The sequence below is a fragment of the Onychomys torridus genome, chromosome 7, assembly GCF_903995425.1.
Source record: "Onychomys torridus chromosome 7, mOncTor1.1, whole genome shotgun sequence".
NCBI classification, from domain to species: Eukaryota; Metazoa; Chordata; class Mammalia; order Rodentia; family Cricetidae; genus Onychomys; species Onychomys torridus.
In genome coordinates, this window is record NC_050449.1 from 44520154 (window position 1) to 44541720 (window position 21567).

A 21567-nucleotide genomic window follows, 5' to 3' on the forward strand; every position below is an offset into this window, starting at 1 on the left:
GTGGGCATGGTAGCACCCATTGATCTGCAATCCCCACGTAGTGGGGTGGAGACGAGCAGATTGCTGGGCACTCAACTGGCTAGCCACTGTAGCCCAAAGAGTGACCTGAACTTTAGGTTTAGTGAGAGACCCTATTTTAAAAAAGAATGTGGGGGAGAGTAATCTAAGAGGACACCTAATACTGACTTCTGGCCTCCACTTGTGCACACCCATATACATACATACACCTTACGCACGAAACCCAAACAAAACAATAATAAAAACACAAGAGCAACAAAAAGACATGAAAACTTCAAGAATAATGAAAAGCAGTTTATAGGTAAGTTACTAATATGAATTGTGCAGAACAACCTAGAATGCTTTTCTAAGAGGAACTCAACAAGGATAGAATTGAGAGGCACTTTTGATTAGATAGAACTTCAATTAGTTTGAAAGAAGGAAGGAAGGGAGAGAGGGTGGAAGAAAGGAAAGGAGGCTTGGAAGACAGAGAACAAAGGATTTCCAGATCAACATTAGCAATGTCTTAGGGTTTCTATTGCTGCGAAGGGTCACCATGAACACAACAGCTCTTATAAAGGAAAACATTTGAGGTGGCAGTTTCAGAGGTTCAGTCCATTATCATCATAGCAAGTAGCATGGCGGTGTGCAGATAGACACAGTGCTGGCTATATCTCGATCACAAGGCAACAGGAAGTGGGCTTTGTCACTGGGTGGTATCTTGAGCATAAGAAACCTCAAAGCCTGCCCCTACAGTGACACAAATCCTCCAACAAGGCCATGCCTACTCAACAAAGCCACACCTCCCAATAGTGCCACTCCCTATAAGCTTATGGGGGTCAATTATATTCCACCTACCACTAGCACAAATCTGAAATGTGTATGTTCTATTTTGAGAACCAGTATGAGCATCAGAAGGGTCTTGTGAGAGATGATCAGATCTAGCTATGAGATTTCCATTGTACACAAAGAGGTGATATAGGGCCTCTTACAGTCTCCTGTCTCTAAAGACAACCATTTACCAACCTCTATAACCATCCATTATTGTTGCCTGTGGTAGAACCTTATGCAGATGGAACCATACAATGCGCATTTTTGTTTTGTTCTGAATTTTCAGACAGGGTTTCTGTGTAGTCCTGGCTGTCCTGAACTCAATCTGTAGACTAGGCTCCCTCTGCCTTCTGAGTGCTGGGACTAAAGGTGTGTACCATCTTGCCTGGCTACAAACTGTACACCTGTGTCCTGACTCTTGCTCAGTGGTGCCTGTAAGGTTTATTTATGTGATATTGTATGCATAGGAGAGCATTTCTTTTGCCTTCAAAGCCATCTTACTTTGCATTACCATATCATAGATTATTTTGGATACATTATCCCACTGATGGAGATCCTGATTGCTCCTCCTCTGGGCATTATGAAAAGCATTGCTATGAACATTCATGGACAAATCACTTGCAAGAACACTTGTTCTTCTCCTGAGTAAACATGTAGCAACAGAGCTGTTTTGTGACTGGGAAAATACATGTTTAACCTTATAAGAAGTGATCTGTTTTCCTAAGTAGTTACACAGATTACATCTCCACCTGCAGTACGAGAGTTCTAGCTGCTTCACAGCTTCCCTTCCATTAGTGTTATGCATCTCTAGTTTATCCATTTTAGTGGATGTGGATGCTCTTACTGGCATTTTTAATTTTAATGAGTATGTCCCTGATAGTTAATGTTGTTGGATATCTTTTTCAGTGAAGGGTCTGGTTTCAATTTTTTTTTTTTTTTTTTTTTTTTTTTTTTTTTTGAGACAGGGTTTCTCTGTGTAGTTTCGGTACCTGTCCTGGATCTTGCTTTGTAGACTAGGCTGGCCTTGAACTCACAGAGATCTGCCTGGCTTTGCCTCCTAAGTGCTGGGATTAAAGGCATGCGTCACCACCGCCTGGCTGGTGCCAATCTTTTATACACTGTTAAACTGTTACATTTTTATTGCTGCAGTTAAATTCACTTTTGAATTTTTTTGTCATATCTTCAAATGCCAACTGTTTATATCAAACTAAATGACCTGATTATTACCTACCATATTAAAATCTAATTCATCATTTCCACTTTGAAGCCAGACCTACATATTGTTGTCAACAGTATCATCATCATTCTTCACTCATACTTGCTTCAAATCCTAACCCTGAGTCAGTAAGGCCTCTTGGGGAGAAGGTGAAGTATAATATTGACCCTGGGATTGCTTCACTGACTCATCCCAGGCCAGTCTGTCACTTAACGGTTCTGTGACTTCAGCCAAATTTCTGAATCTTTCAGAGCCATCCTTAGAAGGTCTTTTTGTTTTTATTTATTTATTTTGAGATTTAAATGATCATATTCAATACTTTAGCACCTCACTTGGGCATGCTCAATAACTATCAACTGTCTTAATTTTAAGAATTGGATTTTTTTTGTTGTTTGTTTTTGTTTTTGTTTTTCAAGACAGGGTTTCTCTGTGTAGTTTTGGTGCCTTTCCTGTATCTCGCTCTGCAGACCAGGCTGGCCTTGAACTCACAGAGATCTGCCTGGCTCTGCCTCCCAAGTGCTGGGATTAAAGGCGTGCGCCACCACTGCCTGGCTAGAATTGGAAATATTTCATACTTAAAATCTTTTCATGTCATTCTGACATCTAACATCTTAATTCAGACCTTTCCTTCCATGTAAACAAAACAGTCTCTTAAACTGTCTCTTCTCCTTCAACTTCAGACTCGACACCACCAGTGGGTTCTTCCTGAAACATCCATTCACATACTGTGACCTTTGGACTGAAGGATGGTCATTCTAAGAAATGATGCTAACCCCTTACTCTAACATACAGGGTCTTCTACAACTGGTACCACACATACCTTCTTAGCATACGTCTTTACACATAGGGGACAAACTCATGGGGCACTGAAAATCTTGTACTTAAAAGGAAAATTACAAACAGAAATATAAGCATATTAGGGAAATGGAAATAAATCCAAATTAATGAGCTAAAGAAGTGAATGTCATTGCCTTGCAGGAAGAGTAGGCAATAGAAACGAAGGCAGACTGGTAAAAACAACAAACCTGGAAAAATTAGTTTACTTCTTACACTAGCAAAGCTTACATTTTCCAAAAATTAGAATTTGGGACATAGAAACAGAGGAAGGAGGGAGAAGAAAAAGAGAAAGAAAGAGGGAGGATAGGGGAGAACAGAAAAAAAAGTTGACCTCTTAACGAAAGCAGATAATATAACCTGCAATTTGGTTGTCTACACTAATGATTATCCAGAAACTATGCATTAGTTAATGCAGCTAACTGAGGTACGGGCTGCAGAGTTTTTAAGCGCAGTGAGGTACATGAAGGGTATTGACACAGTTGTAACATAATAAAGCTATTTCAGGAAGATCGAACAAAGTACACTGAAATGTACTGACTAGGAAAGAAATAGTAAAACATGAGATCTTCACAAATTGAGACATGAGGTGATGAAAGCCTAGATTAGGGTGATGACTGCAGAAACAGAAGGATTCAATTTCTAGTCATTTTGCAAGAACATAGTATGGTTTGCAGGCCAACTAAATACAAAAATAAGAGAGTGAAAAAAGATGGAATAAAAAGGAATAACACACTCTCCCAGCACAGAGTAGGTCTAAAAGAATACTTGTAAAGGTAAAAGGTGATTCCAAAGTCCTAAGTCTGAAAGATAAACAGTAAAATATAGCAAAATATATACCCCAATACTGTTTTTTATATACTTTTTATTACATCTCCAGCTGACTTAACACATTTCTGGCTCAATTCATTTGAAATCTTACACATATTTTTCACTATTTGGTAGATGTTTCTTGAACTGCATATTATCACATATAGAAGCTACATGAAAATTAATCTTTTCTTAACAACTGTTCTTATGCCTATACCTTACTTCCAAAACTACTCTTCCCTTCACACCCACCTCTATTTAATGGTCACTGAAACAACTTAGACCATGAGGATGACTAACATGACTATGCTTGTGTTTTAGAAAGATACTCTGATCATCAATAACGGTACACAATTGAATCCTACCACTCTGAAGGAGGCAGAGGCAGAGGCAGAGGCAGAGGCAGAGGCAGAGGCAGAGGCAGAGGCAGAGGCAGAGGCAGAGGAAGAATTGGTGAATGGCAAATTTGAGGCCTGTGCTATACAGTGAGACCTTGCCTCAAACATAGGAAGAGAGAGGGAGAAAGAAAGAAAGGGGTGAGGAAAAACAGATAGTTCTGGAAACACTGTGGAGACCTTGTTAAATGAATCAATTAAACAACTGCATATCACACACAGAGGAGAAAGGAGGATAGAGAGATGTATGTTTTTTGAGAGACATATAGGAAGCACAATAGGCAGAATTTCAAATCATCCAAAGAGGGATGCAGAAGATGATGAAATCGATATTGACACAAGGATCCCAGTTTAGAAGACTTGGCACATGATTAAGTCAAGTTAAAAAAAAAGAGAGAGAAATAGTTTTTGTGAGAAAAGACATTGAGTTCTGTTGGGCTGCAACCCACATAAACGACAAAGCCAAAATAAATAAAAATAAATCGTACTAAATGATCTCTGATTCCTCTAGAGTCTTCCATTCTAAATAGTAAATATTATCCAAGTATTTCATCATATTTTAAAATTAAGTTCTATTACTCATTGGCTTCAGCACTCAAATGAACTGTACCACAGTGGAAAGTTAACGAAAACTCTCTGTCCAACTTCTCTATCTAAAACAGATTCTCCGTTTCAGAACTTAGATAATTTACATTAAAAATAAACTTTTTATGTAAAAGTCCACAAAGTATGCCTCAATTTATATATGAATGTGATTCAAGCTTATTTCAAAGATCTCCACAAAAAGAAAAACTAAGACCATCCCCTTTTCATAAAAATGACACCTAACATGTAAAATCATTTCTAGTTTAATAAAATTACAAAATCTAGCCTGGTTGCAGTGGCACATACTTTTAATCCCAGCACTTAGGAGGCAGAGGCAGGCGGATCTCTGTGAGTTTGAGGCCAGCCTGGTCTACAAAGTGGACAGCCAGGGCTGCACAGAGAAAGAAACCTTGTCTTGAAAAACAAACAAACAAACAAACAAACAAACACATGCTTTAAAAATGGGTCAAGACCTAATAAAGTCTTCTCTTGACTTCACTGACCCTATGAACTATCCCCCATTTCTCTCCTTGAAAAGGTATTTTGCACTCACTATTTTCATCTACTTTTTCTTTAAACTCCTTTAATCTAGCTTTTGGTCCAGATGCTCCTCTAAAATTGCTCTCGCTACTGCAAAATGGCAATGTAAATTTCCAATCCTCACTGTTCTTGATCTACCAGCGTCACCTGACATAGAGGTTTGATCACCCTTCTGAGACTGCTTGGTTCACATGGTTTCCAGCAAACCATTTTCTCTTCCTTTCTAGTTTCATCTGGGGCTTTCTCCTTTTCTCCTAACTCTTTAATTTGAGTGCCTCAGGAACTAGATCTTGGTTACTCCCATAATTACACACATTACTGTAAGTGGTCTCTACCTGACAAGAAATCGAATTGGTTTTACTTTCAAAATATCTACTGAAAGCTAAAGGGGAGACGGCTCAGCCAGTTAAGCCCTTGCTGTGCAAGCATTAGGACCTGAATTCAGATCCTCTGCACCCACATATAAAAATAGGTTCAGGAGAGGATTTAAGTTTAAGTCCCTAATACCCATGTAAAATTCTGGCATGGCGGTTTGCACCTGTAATCCCAATGTTTGGGTACTGAATCTCTGGGGCTGGCTGGCCAGCCACTGTAGCTGAAAGAGCAAGTTCCAGGTTCAGTAAGACCATGCCTCAAATTTAAAAAGGTGTAGAGTGACTAAAGAAGATACCTGATGTCAATCTGTGCCTCCTCATTTACACGAGTGCAACACACACCCCCACACACCCCCACACACACCCCCCCCCACACACACAGATGATCCCTATACTACTTTACATCCTAAACGGAGCTGTCAGCAACTACTTCAACACCCTTTAACCAGATCTTTGGTTTCTACACCTTCCAGCTACAATCTGCTCTGAAAACAGCAGTGTGTGTCAGTGATTTGAAGATGCTAACTCAGGCAGTCACTTGTCTGCTTGTGTCTATTTTATTTTATGTGTATGGGAGTTTTGCCCGCACGTATGTCTGTACAACATGTGTGCCTCCATGGAGGCCAGTGAGGGTGTCAGATTGTCTGAAACTGGAGTTACAGTCCAGCTGCCACATAGGTGCTAGGAATTGAACCTGGGTCCTCTGGGAAAGCAGCCAGTGTTCTTAACCACTGAGCTATTTCTCCAGCAACATGCTGAAATCTCAATGAGAATAACTACTGAAAATCTGAGTAGCAGCTACAGTCTTTCCAATGGCTGCCAGTCCTTAAGTCTGCTCCGTGCTCCTCTTCCCATCGACCCTTCTGACTGCATCTCCTACTACTAGCCTTTCTCTTTGCTCCCTCCAATCATGGTGGCTTCTTCACTAAGCCTTAGACATACCAAGAACTCTGTGGCCTCAGGGTCTCTACATTTGTTCTTCTCTATATCCTGATAGTCTTCTTTTCTCCATATATATAGAACCTTGCTTTCAAATATTTGTGAAAACTGCAGTGAGGTTTTCTTTGACCATTACTTCTTCAGCCCCATCCCTCTATCCTTTCATGTAAAAAAGCAGAAAAATATGAGCAAAACAGAGGCGAACAATAGCCCATCAAAGTTGATCCAGAGCTGAACAGAGATACTAGAGATTAGCAAACATGGACATTAAAAGTTATTGTAATTGTATCCTAGATGTTCAAAAGCTAAGTAAAGACATGGGACAAACGCACGCACACGCACGCACACACAGAGTTCCAATCAAATTGTAATTTATACAGTGTCTGATGTGAAAAATATATTTAACTAGAAAACTAGATTAGATATTGCAGAATACAAGACTAGTGAGCTTGAAGACACAGAAAGAGTAACTACCTAAAGTGAAACATAGGAAAAGGAAATTGTTTAAAAAGAAGAGACTGGACTAGACTCTACAGGAGAGGAGAAAGAGGTAGGACGAAATAACAGTTAAGAGAACAATGGCTGAAGAATTTCTAAATTCAATGAAAATACTGTCTTTACAAGTCCAAACAGCTTGTGATCACTAAACCAAAGAATCTTGAAGGAAACCACAAAAAGCATGTTATCATCAAATTATTAAAATTGGTGAAATTACCCCCAGTTCAATCCTCCATACCAGAAGAGGATAAAGACTATTTTAGACATACAAAAACTGAAGGATTTCATCACTCGTACTGTAAGAAATACTAAGAAAATCCTTCAGGCCAAAGGAAAATGACCCTGCATGAAAGAAACTATGCATCCTTTCAAAGAAATAAAGTTGAAAATAATTATGTATACAGAAGAATGTGGAAATGGTATCTTCTGATAAATAAGATTAAAAAAATTGAAATATCTGCTAAAAAGGATTTACCACTAAAAACAATTTTATATTGTATTTTATAAAATAGACCCAAGTACAATATGACAAAACCACAGTGGTCAAGCAGGGCAAAACAGATGTATATTATTTTAAAGTTCTTACACTATGTGCCAGGGGCAAATGTTACTTCAGGGTAGACTGTGGAAGTTAAAGACTTCAACATGAATGTCTATAGCAACCTATGTATCATAGCCCAAACTGAAAGCAGCCAAATGCCTGAAACCAATAGTCTTAAGCTGAGGTCTTACAGCTACTATGAGTGCCTGACTTAAGCATAAGAGCCACAAGATTACACACAGGCTACAAATGAATTCCCCAAAAGCTAAGCCATAGCAGGACTCAAGAAACAAAATGGTAAAAAGTAAAAAGAAATAAAATTTCTCTTATCAGATGACAAGTTTCTCCCTATCTTTTACTATCTACTCTCTAATACAAATAAGAAAATTAAGAAGCACTTTTAATATCAAGTAAGAAAATAAGTTATATTGCATATTTTAACTTACCTAGCACTTTATTCTAGTCTAAGACTTCAAATATTACCAATTCTTAAGTAATCAGAAAAATTAATGAAGTACCCCATTCATGCAGGTTAGTGACCCTTCAAGTTACAAAAAGTAAAGAAAAAACTTACCAAAAATTTCTCCGTTTTTGGCATATTCTGTCACAAGATACAACATACTTTTGGTCTCCATTACCTATTGATAAATGATCCTACATTAGTCAGACAGGAAGGATTGCTTTACCACATTCTATAGGGTTACATAGATTAAAATTATTAGTGAAAGAGTAAGTTTTGAACTATTCAGAAGTCAGAAACCTTTACAAGCCTCATATAGTCATCCTACCATTTTTGTGAATATTAGATCCTTGTTCTAAGTGAGAATCCATGGCCCCAGCAGTAGCAGCTGCTAGTACCTGCTAGAAATACAGAATTTCAGGCCTGATTTCAGTCTGCTGAATTAGAATCAACATTAACAAAAGTGATTCCTATGCATTCCTATTCAAGTTTAAGGAGGTGAGTACAGGCGAAAGAAGTTCTTAAGATCTTTCCATCCTCTCTTCACTTGAGGCTGTGAGTGCTAAGTTATCAAGGCTATAGTTTAGCTAAGCTAGCACAATATGTTATCGATATTCTTCCCTAGTGTACTTTAGTTAATACTGTTCCAAGGTACTGTAATTTTAAAGCATTTTGTTTGCAAGCTGCTTCTTCGCAGCTCTACTGCTGTATATTTTCATTTAAATTAGCTTTATTAGGCTCAGAAAGTGTATCATTGCTACATATTTGATTTTTCTGCTGTATGAACAGACACTACTTAGACTCAAGATGAGCATTTTTTAGACTGGTTTTCTGTATACTTTGTGTGTGTGTGTGTGTGTGTGTGTGTGTGTGTGTGTGTGTGTGTGTGTGATGGTCTATGTGCATGTTTGTGTGGGTGCATGTGTATGTTTATGCATGTGTATGTGCACATGTGTGCAAGGCAGAGTCAGCTTCAGCTTTTCCTCTGAAGCCGTCCACTTTGTCTTTTGAGACAGGGATTCTCTTTACGCTAAGCTAGCTCACTGATTAGGAGAGGCTGAGTGGCCCTGCAGGCACCAGGGATCCACGGTTCCACCTCCCTACACTGGGATTTCGAGTGAGCACCACTATTCTTGTCATTTTCACCTGGGTTCTGGAGAGCAAACTCAGGTCCCCAGTTTTGTGTGAGTTCTAGGGACCCAACTGAGGTCATCTAGCTTGCATGCCAAATATTTTATCAAAGGAGCTATGTCTCTAGCCCTTTAACACCCTTTTAATAGCTGTCCACTGAAAGGCTGCAAGCTCATTTTGCACTAAAATACAGGCTTAGGACTGTGCCTCATCAAATAAGGCTAGTAAGTAAATAAGAGCTGCTGACAATTTGGAACTAAAAAAGTCAAACAGTAACGACTTGACAAATACAGCTGGCAGTCCCATGTGAACCCTGGGAATCAGTTCAGAACATGGTTCACGAGCACATCTCAAATGATTATAGAAGTAGCTTCCTCAGAACGTAAAACAAATGCTTACGGGGAAAATCTGAGGTAAATTTGGATTAGATCTCTATAGTTTTGGAATTTTAGGAAATATTTTGAGTGGCACCATATACATATTCTTGCATGCATAGAGGCTTATCATAAGCTGATGGTTTCCAACTTTGTAAGTTGTAATTTTCAATCAATAACATTGTTTACAAGTATATACATACACATGTATGTGCAAATCTATCTAAAGAGAAGAAATTATGTATGTGTATCACAGTATAAAATGCACTCAAAGACATAATAAATAAAACTAGCAGTTTTAATATTTTCTTACAATCCCAAGGACATTTAAGTAGTCATCCACCTGAGTGCAGTAGTGTGATAGCAAAATGACCCTCTGAGAAAAGGGCTCTGAGTTTTCATTTCATTCCTATGTATAAAATATGCTGAGTTTGAGCTACTAATGTGATATTTACCCATTCACAAAACTTCTGAAAACGTATCAGGTGGTCTTACAAACTAACACAGATTAAGTCCAGCATAGCATGGGTTCACCTATCACAGGGCATCAAAGTCACAGGTCAGCATATTGGGACCTTTCAGTTTAAAAGCCATTTTTAATTTAAAGATATGGTACATTAATTAACAGGAACTTGATTATTAAACATGGATTACTGCTTTAAAAAAATCCAAGAAAACATTCCTTTTAAAACATATGACTTAAATTTATATGCAGTTTACTTTACAAAATTTCTTAATAAAACAGATTAAAAATGGCTTATTTTTATGACTCACAAAAAAAAGATATGTATCTACATATTACAAGGTTTGTCTCTAAGCAATACACTATTTTAGCCTAGCTTTTCAAATAAACAAAAATATGACATTCTTATTTATGGTACCACCACCTCTGCAAATCCAGCAAGTTCAGGGGCAATTGCCCATTTTAAAAATATTTAGCTGGTAATCTAAAAGATAACTTAAGGTTAAATTGCCAAGTAGCTTCCTAGTTCCATTTTATACAAATTTAAATATATAGAAAGAGATAACATTTAGCTTCAGAAAACTTTTCTTTTATAGACTAGAAAAGCTAGCATAAAAAATCCCAAGAAAACAGACCCCCGAATGTGGAAAAGCATGAAGAGAATAAGGCTAAGCCATACCTGATAAAGTTTGATTATGTGAGGATGATCAAGCATTTTCATTATTTGTACTTCTCGGTAGATTTTCTCAAGGTTTACTGCGTCCAGCTGAGATTTATCTATTATTTTTATAGCCACCTGTAGCCCAGAACACATATAGACACAATTAATATACAATGGTTAACATTCTCCATTCAAGACTTAGCAAATGGTATCTGAGATGTCATCTGTAGGTATCTGTGACACTGACAGCAAGCTCAATTCAATGTTCATTTATGTAACACACATTGCTTAATCTTCTACTATTCATAATGCACAACAGGTTTTTGTCTGGCAGAGTTTTGAGTGTGCTGTGGAAAACAACTTTTCAAAGTTACTTGAGACTGGAAAAGTCTTAGCGCTTTCAGCCAACGATCTCACTGTAAATGACCTATGGAGTATCTATCTGCCAGGCGGGAAGCAGCTGAGGTGCAGTTTCTAGAAGAGTGACAGGAACCAAGGAATATGCAGACAGACCTTCTCCACTCTCGGAAAGCCTTTAAAAGAATTTTTGTTTTTCGAGACAGGGTTTCTCTGTGTAGCTTTGCGCCTTTCCTGGAACTCACTTGGTAGCCCAGGCTGGCCTTCAACTCACAGAGATTCGCCTGGCTCTGACTCCCAAGTGCTGGGATTAAAGGAGTGTGCTACCACCACCCAGCGCCTTTAAAAATTTTTATTAACCTTTTTTCATACAATATATTTTGATCATATTCTTTTCCTTGCCCAAACTCCTCCCAGATCCTCCCCACTAAAGTACATTTTTGAAAAAAGAAAAACCTGAAATGTAAAATATTAAAACTAATCTATGTGAAGTAATATCAATTGAAATAAAACTTACTAACAAACTAAAACACAAAACTTCAAATGTGAATAACTATATTAATTTTAACTTTCAAAGAGTTTAACTTCAGAAAATGTGATCTGACTCTGTCATAACTAAACAGGAATCCAAAGAAGGTAAATTTGAGGGTGAATGATTAAGTATTCAGAAACAACAATTGTATGGGTTTTTTTAAAAAGGATTAACTTTTAGAAATTCATAGATTTGGAATAAGGTAATCTGATTTAAATAAGATATTTGGTAATTGGAAACTCCCCATATTTAATTCTAGTAAGTTCTGAGGAAATTCTAAAGTGTACTTCAAATTCTAGCAAAGAGAATTCCAAACACTGCTTAGCCTCTGTTGTACTGATGGTGATAATACTGTGCTCACTATGAGCAGCAGCATGTGTCTCTCTCTAAACCTTGTGAGTGAACTTCCTTCAACCCACACATTTAAAGGGACCCCATTCTTACTAAGATATGACAATCCAGGATGATCACTTACTTCAGGTAACTTTTATAAAAACTTGCCCATATAAAGAGGCAAGGGCACATTGGAATTTCAACTTCCTTTAGGAAGGTAACATGGAGTTTCACAGACATTTTGTTTCAAGGAAATGTCTTTTCTATAGTTTCTGAAGTCTAGACATCAGCACCTTTCTCACCAACAAGAAGCTTCTATTATAAGACAGGTTAAAAAAAACAAAAACAAACAAACAAACAAAAAACATCAACAACCAAAAATAAGATAGGTCAAAACCATATAACAGAATTTGAGAGAAAGGAATCACATTAAAAAATAGCATAGTTGCTGGGTGCACACGCCTTTAATCCCAGCACTTGGGAGGCAGAGCCAGGCAGATCTCTGTGAGTTCGAGGCCAGCCAGTTCTACTGAGCAAGATCCAGGACAGGAGCCAAAACTACACAGAGAAACCCTGTCTCAAATCAAAACACAAAACAAAACAAAAAGCATAGTTATTTTTATTAAGAAATTCTGTACATATTTTTTTCTTAAGCTTTAATTTTGAAAATGTGTACATGTGCATCATGTAAATATGTGCATCATGTAAATGCAGGTGCCTGCAGAAGTCAGAAGCCACTGGGTCTCCTGGAAGTGGAGCAGGACACCATTACTCCTTGTGTACGACAACTGTAGGATGATTACGCTTCTCTAAAGAAAGGCCTATGCTGGGACACTTTGCTCAGTCTTGGTCTAGGGAGGAGGGGACTGGATCTGCCTGGCTGTGTCTGCCAGGCTGGGCTGACTCCCCAGGGGAGATCTTGCCCTGGAGGAGGTGGGAATGGGGGGTAGTTTGGGAGGAGAGCTGGGAGATGGGAGGAGGGAGGTCGGGGGAATCTGTGACCAATATGTGAAATCAAGTTAATTATACAAAAAAAGAAAAAGAAAGGCATGTGTTTCCAGGATCCTTGTAGCAGGGGCAGTCTAACTGCTTTAACAGACTTAGCTATAATGATTCAAGCACAACAAAAGTTTATGTATTGATCTTATAGCACGCTAAGATGGGTGGAATTATTAGCAGGCACATGTGGCTCAAAAAGGCTTTCTCATGTTCAAGGTGTGGCTTCCAAAGTTACTCTGAAGGTTGTCTCCATTCTAGCCAGAAAAGAGAAAAAAGCTCTAAAAGGTCCTCCTGGGAGATCCTGATGAGCAGGCTCACTCATTTCATTAGTTAGAACTCAGTCACATAACCACATCTAAATGTATGGGCTACAGAAACAGCCCAGTTAATGCTCAGATGTAAGAGTGGAACTTTTGATCCACAAGGATCTCTGCTGAGCTTGACGGAACTCTTTGCCAAGAACTTCTCTGAAATGCAGTAATAATGACAGTAGCTTTGCCAACTGCATAACACTTCTTAATTTTACAAGATACTTAAATGCATTTTATCTCATTTATCTCTCAATTCTGTCAAATAAATGGAAGAAGTAGGATAAGTGGAAGCTGATGAAACTGAGATTCAAAAGGCATTACACATTAGCATGCATGAGGCCCTCTGTCCAAATCCCAAAACCTTTCTTGGCTCCACTCATCTCCCAAAAGAAGAAAGTCACATCATCTACAAAGGTTCTAAAGCTCTAGCAAATTACGGTGGGTGAGGGGACATCAGACAGATACTACAACCTCAGGTCTTATATTCCAAATTCAATCTTCTTGCTATTTAAAAAAGTTCACTCATCACACATTTATCGTATGCCAAATACTATCCCTTGGATACAGAAACAATCAGATGGGATTCCTATTCTCAAGGAACTGATCATGTCTGTGAGAGTGACTGATTTAAAAAAACAAAAACAAAACAAAACAAAACAAAACAAAAAAACTTTGTAATTTCTCAAAGGCATACTTAAAGTCTTTGTTTATTTCAAAGGTAAGTAGAAACTTAGTTTCTCTGCATACCACTCCCTACTTTTTAATAGTTCTAAACTTAGGACAAGGAGGTCAAAATGATTCTGTTAACTGAAGGATCTTTTTTGTTAACGGAATCATTTAACTCTTTAACTCCATTATATACACAGTCTTTTAAAAACAAACTGGATTTACAGCAATAAAAACAGTATTCCTTCCACTAGAAGCAAAAGCAAGGCTTCCTCTCTAAAGCAGGAGTGCATGCATAAGAAATCAGAAAGACTGCTATCACTTTAAACACTATATAAAGTAGCTGACTATTCAACTGTAGACACATTCAGGAAGCTGTGAATTTAAAACAAAAAATACCATTTTCATTTTTATATTAGCAAAAAGTAGATGCCCACATGAACTAAGTTTTGATGAGATAGCCATTTTTGTAGAAATTTGGTATAAATATGAATAGATTATAAGTTCCCTAGGAAGCAACTCAACAGTCTTTATAAAGGACCTTAAAAATCACGTACTCCTCTAAGCCTGAGGACTTTGGTCTGAATTAATGACAAGGACTTCTGTGTAAATAAATTAAATGTATCACTAAATACAAAAATACAAACAGTTGAAAATAATTATATGAACTGAGGCTTTTTAAGACTATAAAAGAAGTGATTCAAAATAACTTCCCATTTTAAAAAGTTTCAACAATTCTAAAACAAAAGATAAACCAATTAAAAGAGAGCCAAAGACCACCACCAACAAAAGCTAGTTACAAGAGAAATGCAAATAGCCAACACATAATGCCACAATCAACATAATCAAAGAAATACAAATTAAAAAAGCAAAGGAAATGCAAGCAATTTTGTCTACTGGAAAATAAAAGTAAAAAAAGAACCCAATAGAGTAGTATTCCTTAAAGTGTTCTTCCTAATGGTAATCAAGCCTTTTGTAGAGGGTATTGTGGCATCTCAGGCCATAAGATAGGTAATGGATGGACTCTTCCATCCAAGAATTCCACTGTGATGGAACTGCTCTGAGGAAACAACCAGGTATGCAAATGCAGGGACCACTCAGAGTACTGCACTTAGAGTACTTTATTTTCAGTAACAGCAAATTAGTTAAATAAAATATGGTCAGTGACATGCAAGATGCCTCCTAATGCTGCCTTAGGCAGTGATACTCAATTTTTGGGTCACAATTCCTTGGGGTGGTTGAGCGATCCTTTTACAGAGGTTGTATATCACATATCCTGCATATCAGATATTCACATTACGATTCATAACAATAGCAAAATATAGTTATGAAAGTAATTTTATGGTTGGGGGTCACCACTGCACAAGGAACTGTATTAAAGGGTCACAGCATTAGGAAGGTGGAGAACCACTGGCCTAGATTTTTTTTTTTAAACTTGGAGATGTTAATAACAAGTGAAATAAAACACACAGGTTATATGCACAGTGACATCTATTACACTGCAAATGTATAAAATACAAGTGAATTAAGAGGGTCTGCTCCATTTCCTGAGTTCTGAGAGTAGAAGTGAGAATCTTTAGTTTCTTCTCTAGGCTTTTCCCCCAATGGCTGTAATGAGCAGGCCTAACTTCTGTAACTGGGCAGAACCGTGTGGACAGTGTTTACTTTTAAGAACTTAAAACATAGTAGGACTGTCCCTCGTTTAATTTACTTAAGATGCATCTCTTAATCTGTCTAAAAAACTAAATTTTTTAAAATAAAGTTTCTGATATAATTCTCTTTTGTCTTTCAATCTTTTAACTATTGTAATTGGATATAAAGAATATTTCTCTTTGAAGGATAGAAAGTATTTTATGTGAATATTTAAATGAAAACATTTTTACAGAAATCACTTAAAAAAGATGTAGGAGGAAAGGTGAAAGGTCTACTAAAAAAGGAAAAAGAGGTACCATAAGGAATTTTGTAAACCATTTGATGCCAAGGATACTGTAATCAGCAGTGGGTCATAAATCAAATGTCATCATGTGAGTCCAAGGAGGCCAGTTTCATGATTTCCAAATAAATGTTTTCTTAATTGTCTGGTGCCAAGATAGAATTCCTTAGAGAACTTAAAATCAGAACACACAAAACTCTGTTAAAGTTAAAAATTTCTACAGAGCAGAGAAATTTACACAATTCAGGGCCAGCTTAGTGGGTAAAAGCACTTGCTATATAAGCCTGATGGCCAGAGTTCAAGTCCAAGGACCCATGTAAAAGCTGAAGGAGACCCGAATCCACAAAATTGTCTGTTGGTTTCCACATGTGTGCCATGGTGCTATAGCATGCACATGTCCCTCCCCACCCACATCTATCTATCTATCTCTATCTCTCTGTCTCTCTGTCTCTCTCTCTGTCTCTCTCTCTCACACACACACACACAAAATAAAATTTTAAAATTTATACAGCTCTTACTGTGAATATTTGTTTTCCATTCCCCGAAAGAAGAGATGATTTTAATAATATTTAGCAAAACAATATGCCAATTATTACTTGTTTGAGGGCCAAGAAACTAGAGAACAGTGCAATAATGACAAACCAGAGTCCTATTTCAATACACAAGAGAAGATCATATACAAGCCTAGATTCAAACATTAGTGGCTAAGGTATTTGGCCATAGGTCCTCCTATTACAGCTACTTCTTGAAATCTGGAGTATTTTTGCAGCAAAAGACTAATACCAAAGCTACTGAAAAGAGATGTAGAATGTCAAAGCAAAATTTAAAACCCAACTTATTTAAAAACCCTCTTAAAGAAATACCATGCCAGGAGCTGGAGAGATGGCTCAGTGGTTAGGAGCACTGGCTGCTCTTCCAGACGACCCAGGTTCAATTCCTAGTACTTACATTGTAGCTCACAACTGTCACTAACTCCAGATCCAGGGGATCTAACACCAATGCACATAAAATAAGTAATTATAAAAATGTAATTTTGAACTTTGCTTTTGGAAAGCATTAAGAAATTCTACACTTTAAGGTCTGTGAATTATGTCTGAACATCCAAGCTGCAGAATGCACAGAGAAAACTTTTCAGTACACAAAGGCAGTTTTCGGACAGGCTTTGACAGTCGTTCTGAGTCCAGGTTCTCTCAGGGGTGAGTGAGCAGCCTAACCCCTAGAGGCCACGAATAAGGCAACTTTCTGAAACACTTCCCTTCATATGACTTTGGAGGTAAGCAACACAAAAAGTATGGTATTGAGGAAAAATAATAATGATGGTTATCTCTGGGTACCGACAGTATAGGTAATTATTTTCATTTATCTGTACTTTTACATTTTTCAATAATAAACATGATAAAGTAATACAAATTCTCAAGTGTAAAAATTATACCTTCCCACTTAGTAATTTGTCTTCTGAAAATTACTGGCAATTTCTTCTCCCTAAAAACATTTAAGGTGCAGACACTGACTTATATACACAATTGTGTTCCCTGTCGGTTGTTGAAAACTGAACATGATAAAATATTCAGTAAGAGTCCTAAGTAAAATGAGTTATGTACGAGGTAGAATACTAACCTACTAAAATGCTGTTATAAAGTTATATACAATAAGCAAAATGAGTGGGCACAGACATGGATCATGTGCTGTCATCTAAAAAACAATGCATTAAAAATACTAAAAGGCAGCCAGGCGGTGGTGGCCCATGCCTTTAATCCCAGCACTCGGGAGGCAGAGCCAGGAGGATCTTTGTGAGTTCGAGGCCAGCCTGGTCTCAAAGTGAGTTCCAGGAAAGGCGCAAAGCTACACAGAGAAACCCTGTCTCGAAAAACCAAAAAACAAAACCAAAAAACCCTAAAAGGCAATGTGACATGTTAAGAACAATGTATTCCCACTTTCGGGGAAACTATATACTCTTGGTGTACCATGCTTTCCTTTATTCTTAATATTTGCTGTACTAAACATTCTTTAATAGAAAATGGGGTGCTTACGGATACAAGTAATTTTCCTAGAATTTTACTTAGACCAAAAAAACAAACAAACGAACAAAAAACAAAAACAAAGCAAACAACCCCACCTCGAACTAACTCTACAGTTAACTAGATGGGAAAAGTTGTTCCTAATAAAGTATTTATGAAACACTACTCAAGGACATTCATAGAACAGAAAACTAGCAACCACTATTGCCCAAAATAGTTTAACAGCCTAAATGGTGTTATTCTTTTCCCATTGTGCTAATTTTATAAAATTAGCTTCTGCAATTCATAAACCAGCTCTGCAAAGATTTTATGAAGTATTATATTAGGAAGCTGGATTCTACCACCCCCTTGCTTTCCCTTTTGCGTGCAAAATCTACAGAGAGCTAGCACATGAATACTGCTTCAGATGACGTAATTATATTTTTTGGTGTTAAGTCATTTGATAGCTTAGACCAATATTAATGTCTTTTGTATACAATTTTTTTTCTAAAAGGGAAACAGACTTCTCCCAAGCACTACAAAAATATATATCTTTTTTTTTCATGACTGATACGGAACAGAAGATAAAGAAGAGCCAATAAAAAATAAAAGTATTCATAATTTGAATGTTTAAATTAAGCCCTAAGATTTGTCTCAGGGGGTGTCAAGATGGTCAGAGAGTAAAGACACTTGATCCCAACCCTGATTATCTGAGTTTGACCCCTAGCACCCACATGGTTGAAGGAGAGAAACAGCTCCTGCAAGTTGTCTTCTGACCAACATGTTCACTCTTACACACACACACACACCCCCACACACACACCCCACACACACACACACACACACACACAATAAAAATGATTCTTCTAAAACACATAAAACTACAATGCTAAAATACAGTATATAAAGGAGTTTCCATAAGCAGGAAACACAATTGTATTTGCTAATAGTTTTCTTTATACTATATTAATTGTTCTCACCGTAATTAACTAGATATAGTATGTTAAGCAGTGATAATCTAAAATAATGTAAGAGTTGAAATTTTCACTATTTTATTTACAGTTTGCATGGTGGTTCTATTTATCAGATACAAATATTCAGTAAATAAGAAATAATTATTCCTAAAGGAAAAACTCACTGACAACCAATGTTATACTTTTAGAAACTGCAGCCATGCTCTTACTAAACAAGTGTTCGTGTGACTTCCCTATGAGACTTCAGAGAACACTCTGCAAACTGAAACATCCACAAAGACTTCCTCTCAGAACTGCTAGCCCATTTCACCTTTCTGTGCCTTAGTATCGGCGATCACGAAACTACCACAAAATGCTCAGACCTGCCCACTGTAAAAACAGAACAGCACGAGGGAAGAGGAATCTCTAGGCTAAACTTTTAGCTTTTAACATAAAATAATTTTATACACATACACTACACTCACACTTTAGGATCTGCAAGCTCTGCCATGATCTGACAGGTGTCTTCAATCACAAATGTGACTTGACAGTCACACGCAGTGTTACTCCACAGTGCCCCCTAGCTTGCTTCCTAAGAAATATCAGCTTGAAAGGGACACCATGAGAACTGTGACCCTGAAGAATAAGTGTCAGTTACCACTAGCTCCGCTTAAAGCGGCTCTCATATACCACTTTAACTCAACTCTGTCTGGTAAATAAGAGCTGACCACTAAATATTTCTAATAAGGAAAAATAGAATGAACTATCAGATTTGGTATCCAACCACACAACAATATAACCAAAAAGTTCACAGACTCTCTGTAAATGTGCTATTTTTGACAGTCATTGAAAAGGACTACAAAAGATACCAATTTAAGATATTTCCTTTTTATTTAACACAGAGACAAAGGTATGACAATTTGGTCATAGCTCTTTACAAGAATGAAACAACTTTATTCATTAAAAAAAGTGCCAGGATCATATTAAGCTATGTAAAAATTTGGTAATGTCAATATACTCATATTATCATTACAAACAATCTAGATTCATAACAATGGTAAATTTGTGAAAGGAAAATTTTTGACCTTGGTACTGATGCCCTAAAGAAGTCAGATTTAGGTGGTCCGTGAGGCAAAACAAAAAGTGAAGACCTGTCAGACATATCTTCCTTTATGAAAATGGACATGAAGCAAAACTTCTTAAGAGCAACTGCTAAGAAAACACTCAGGTTTTTAAATGCCCTTCACCTTACGTAAATCATCCTAGGGAGAAAAGTTCTACATTCAAAGGCTAGAACGTTCTTAAGAACGTACTAGGGAAAAAACCCGGACGAGATGAAATCTGGGGAGAGAAAATGAAAACCTGTGAAACTCCACTGGCACTCACAAGGCAGAATAGAGTCCGTCAAAACCACTAGGTTGTAGTCTAAAAAACGGTTTTGTTTCGATCGTTTTTTCCAAGGTATTTAATTTGCACGTCTTAAAATAGAGACCCCGAGGAGAGCGAGCAGCTTGAGGCAATAGAAGGAAGGGGGTGGGCTAGGTAAGAACAGAGACTTGGGGAGAAAATATGCGCGGTGCATTAGAATGCTCCATGAGGGGGATGCTGGAGTCACAGTAAGGAAGCAGTTGAGGGCTTTCCGAGTAGTTCATCTGATGTGGCTTAAGGAATGCGTGCTTGGAGCCAGTATGCACACCTGGTAGAGGGACAACCCCAGACGACGCTGCAGAGCTGAGATGACCATTTTTAACCAGTTCTTTTGTCTGGAGTATTAGATATACCTCCGGCAAGAGATCGAGCCAGTCAGGTACCGAATCAGAGACCCTGCGGGCCCAAAGCAGAGAAAACGGACAGCGGTCCGTCCGCACCGGTCCGGTCCGCGGCGCCCCCTCCTCGCCCAGCAGCTAGGGACGCCTGGTCCGGGCCGCGCGCCGCGTCCGCCAAGTCCGGGAGCAGCGGGTCCCCTTTCTCCCGCCGGCGACGTTGGTCCCCCGCGCGGCCCCGGAGCACCGAGACTTCCCCTCCCACCCCACCCCCAGCCGAAAGCCGGGAAGACGCGGAACTTGGGCTTGGGAGCCGAGGCCACAGACCAGGTCCCCGGGTGGGAGGCTCGGGACGGAAGCCAGTGTGGCTTCCCAGGGACAACCCCCCCTTCCCCGCCGACCTGCACCCCGCGGTCCCCACAGTGCCAGGCCCGCCGTCCCCCGCCCGGGGCGCAACCACACCACGCTCCCGCCGAACCCCGGAGCCGCACCTCCGTCTTGGTGATCCGGTGCCGCCCCAGCTTCACCACGGCGAAGTTGCCCTTGCCCAGCGTGCCCTCGATGTCGTAGAACCCCACCCGGACCGGCCCGCGCTGCAAGTGCCTCGGGCCATCCGCCATGACCATGCTGGGCCCCCGCTGCAGGACACGGCAACTGGAGCACGAACGAGCGGACCGGCGCGAAGCGGCGCGGAGCGGGCAGGAGGGCGGCGGGCGGCGCGGCTAGGTTCTGGGCGACGGCCGCGGTTCTCGCTCCAGAGCTGCTTCCCTCCCGCCCCACAGGGCCCAGCCAGGCGCGCGCCGGCGCTGACGTGCGACGACGTCAGGGGGCCGGGGCAGGGGGCGGGGGCGGGCCTCCACCGGTCACCATGGCTACCGCAGCAGCGCCGACGTCAGTGGCGGGAGGGAGGGGCGGCGCGCGGCTCGGGCGGGCACTGTGCTTCCGGCCGCGGCGCCCAGCTCAGCCTACTCGGGCCTCGCCGCGGCCGGGGGCGGGGTCGCCGTCGGCTCCGCCCCTTTCCTCCTGCCTTCCAGCAGAAGGGCAAGAGCGAGCCCTGGTGGGCCGAGCGGAGGG

At 39.3% G+C, this 21567-nt stretch overlaps 1 protein-coding gene across 3 annotated transcripts in view; it reads right to left on the reverse strand.

The window, feature by feature from the left end:
* Positions 1 to 21317, reverse strand: part of Sik2 (salt inducible kinase 2) — a 109627-nt gene extending 88310 nt beyond the window's left edge. For 2 of the 3 annotated variants that reach the window (XM_036194318.1, XM_036194319.1), the window contains exons 1-3: positions 20985 to 21298; positions 10668 to 10784; positions 8135 to 8198 (exon numbers count right to left, since the gene is read on the reverse strand). In XM_036194318.1, coding sequence (XP_036050211.1) covers positions 8135 to 8198; positions 10668 to 10784; positions 20985 to 21119 — 316 coding nt within the window. In that variant the 5' untranslated portion in view covers positions 21120 to 21298. Of the gene's footprint in view, positions 1 to 8134; positions 8199 to 10667; positions 10785 to 20984 lie in introns of all 3 variants that reach the window. The other variant, XM_036194317.1, reaches the window with a different exon arrangement.
* Between the last annotated feature and the right edge of the window lie 250 nt (positions 21318 to 21567).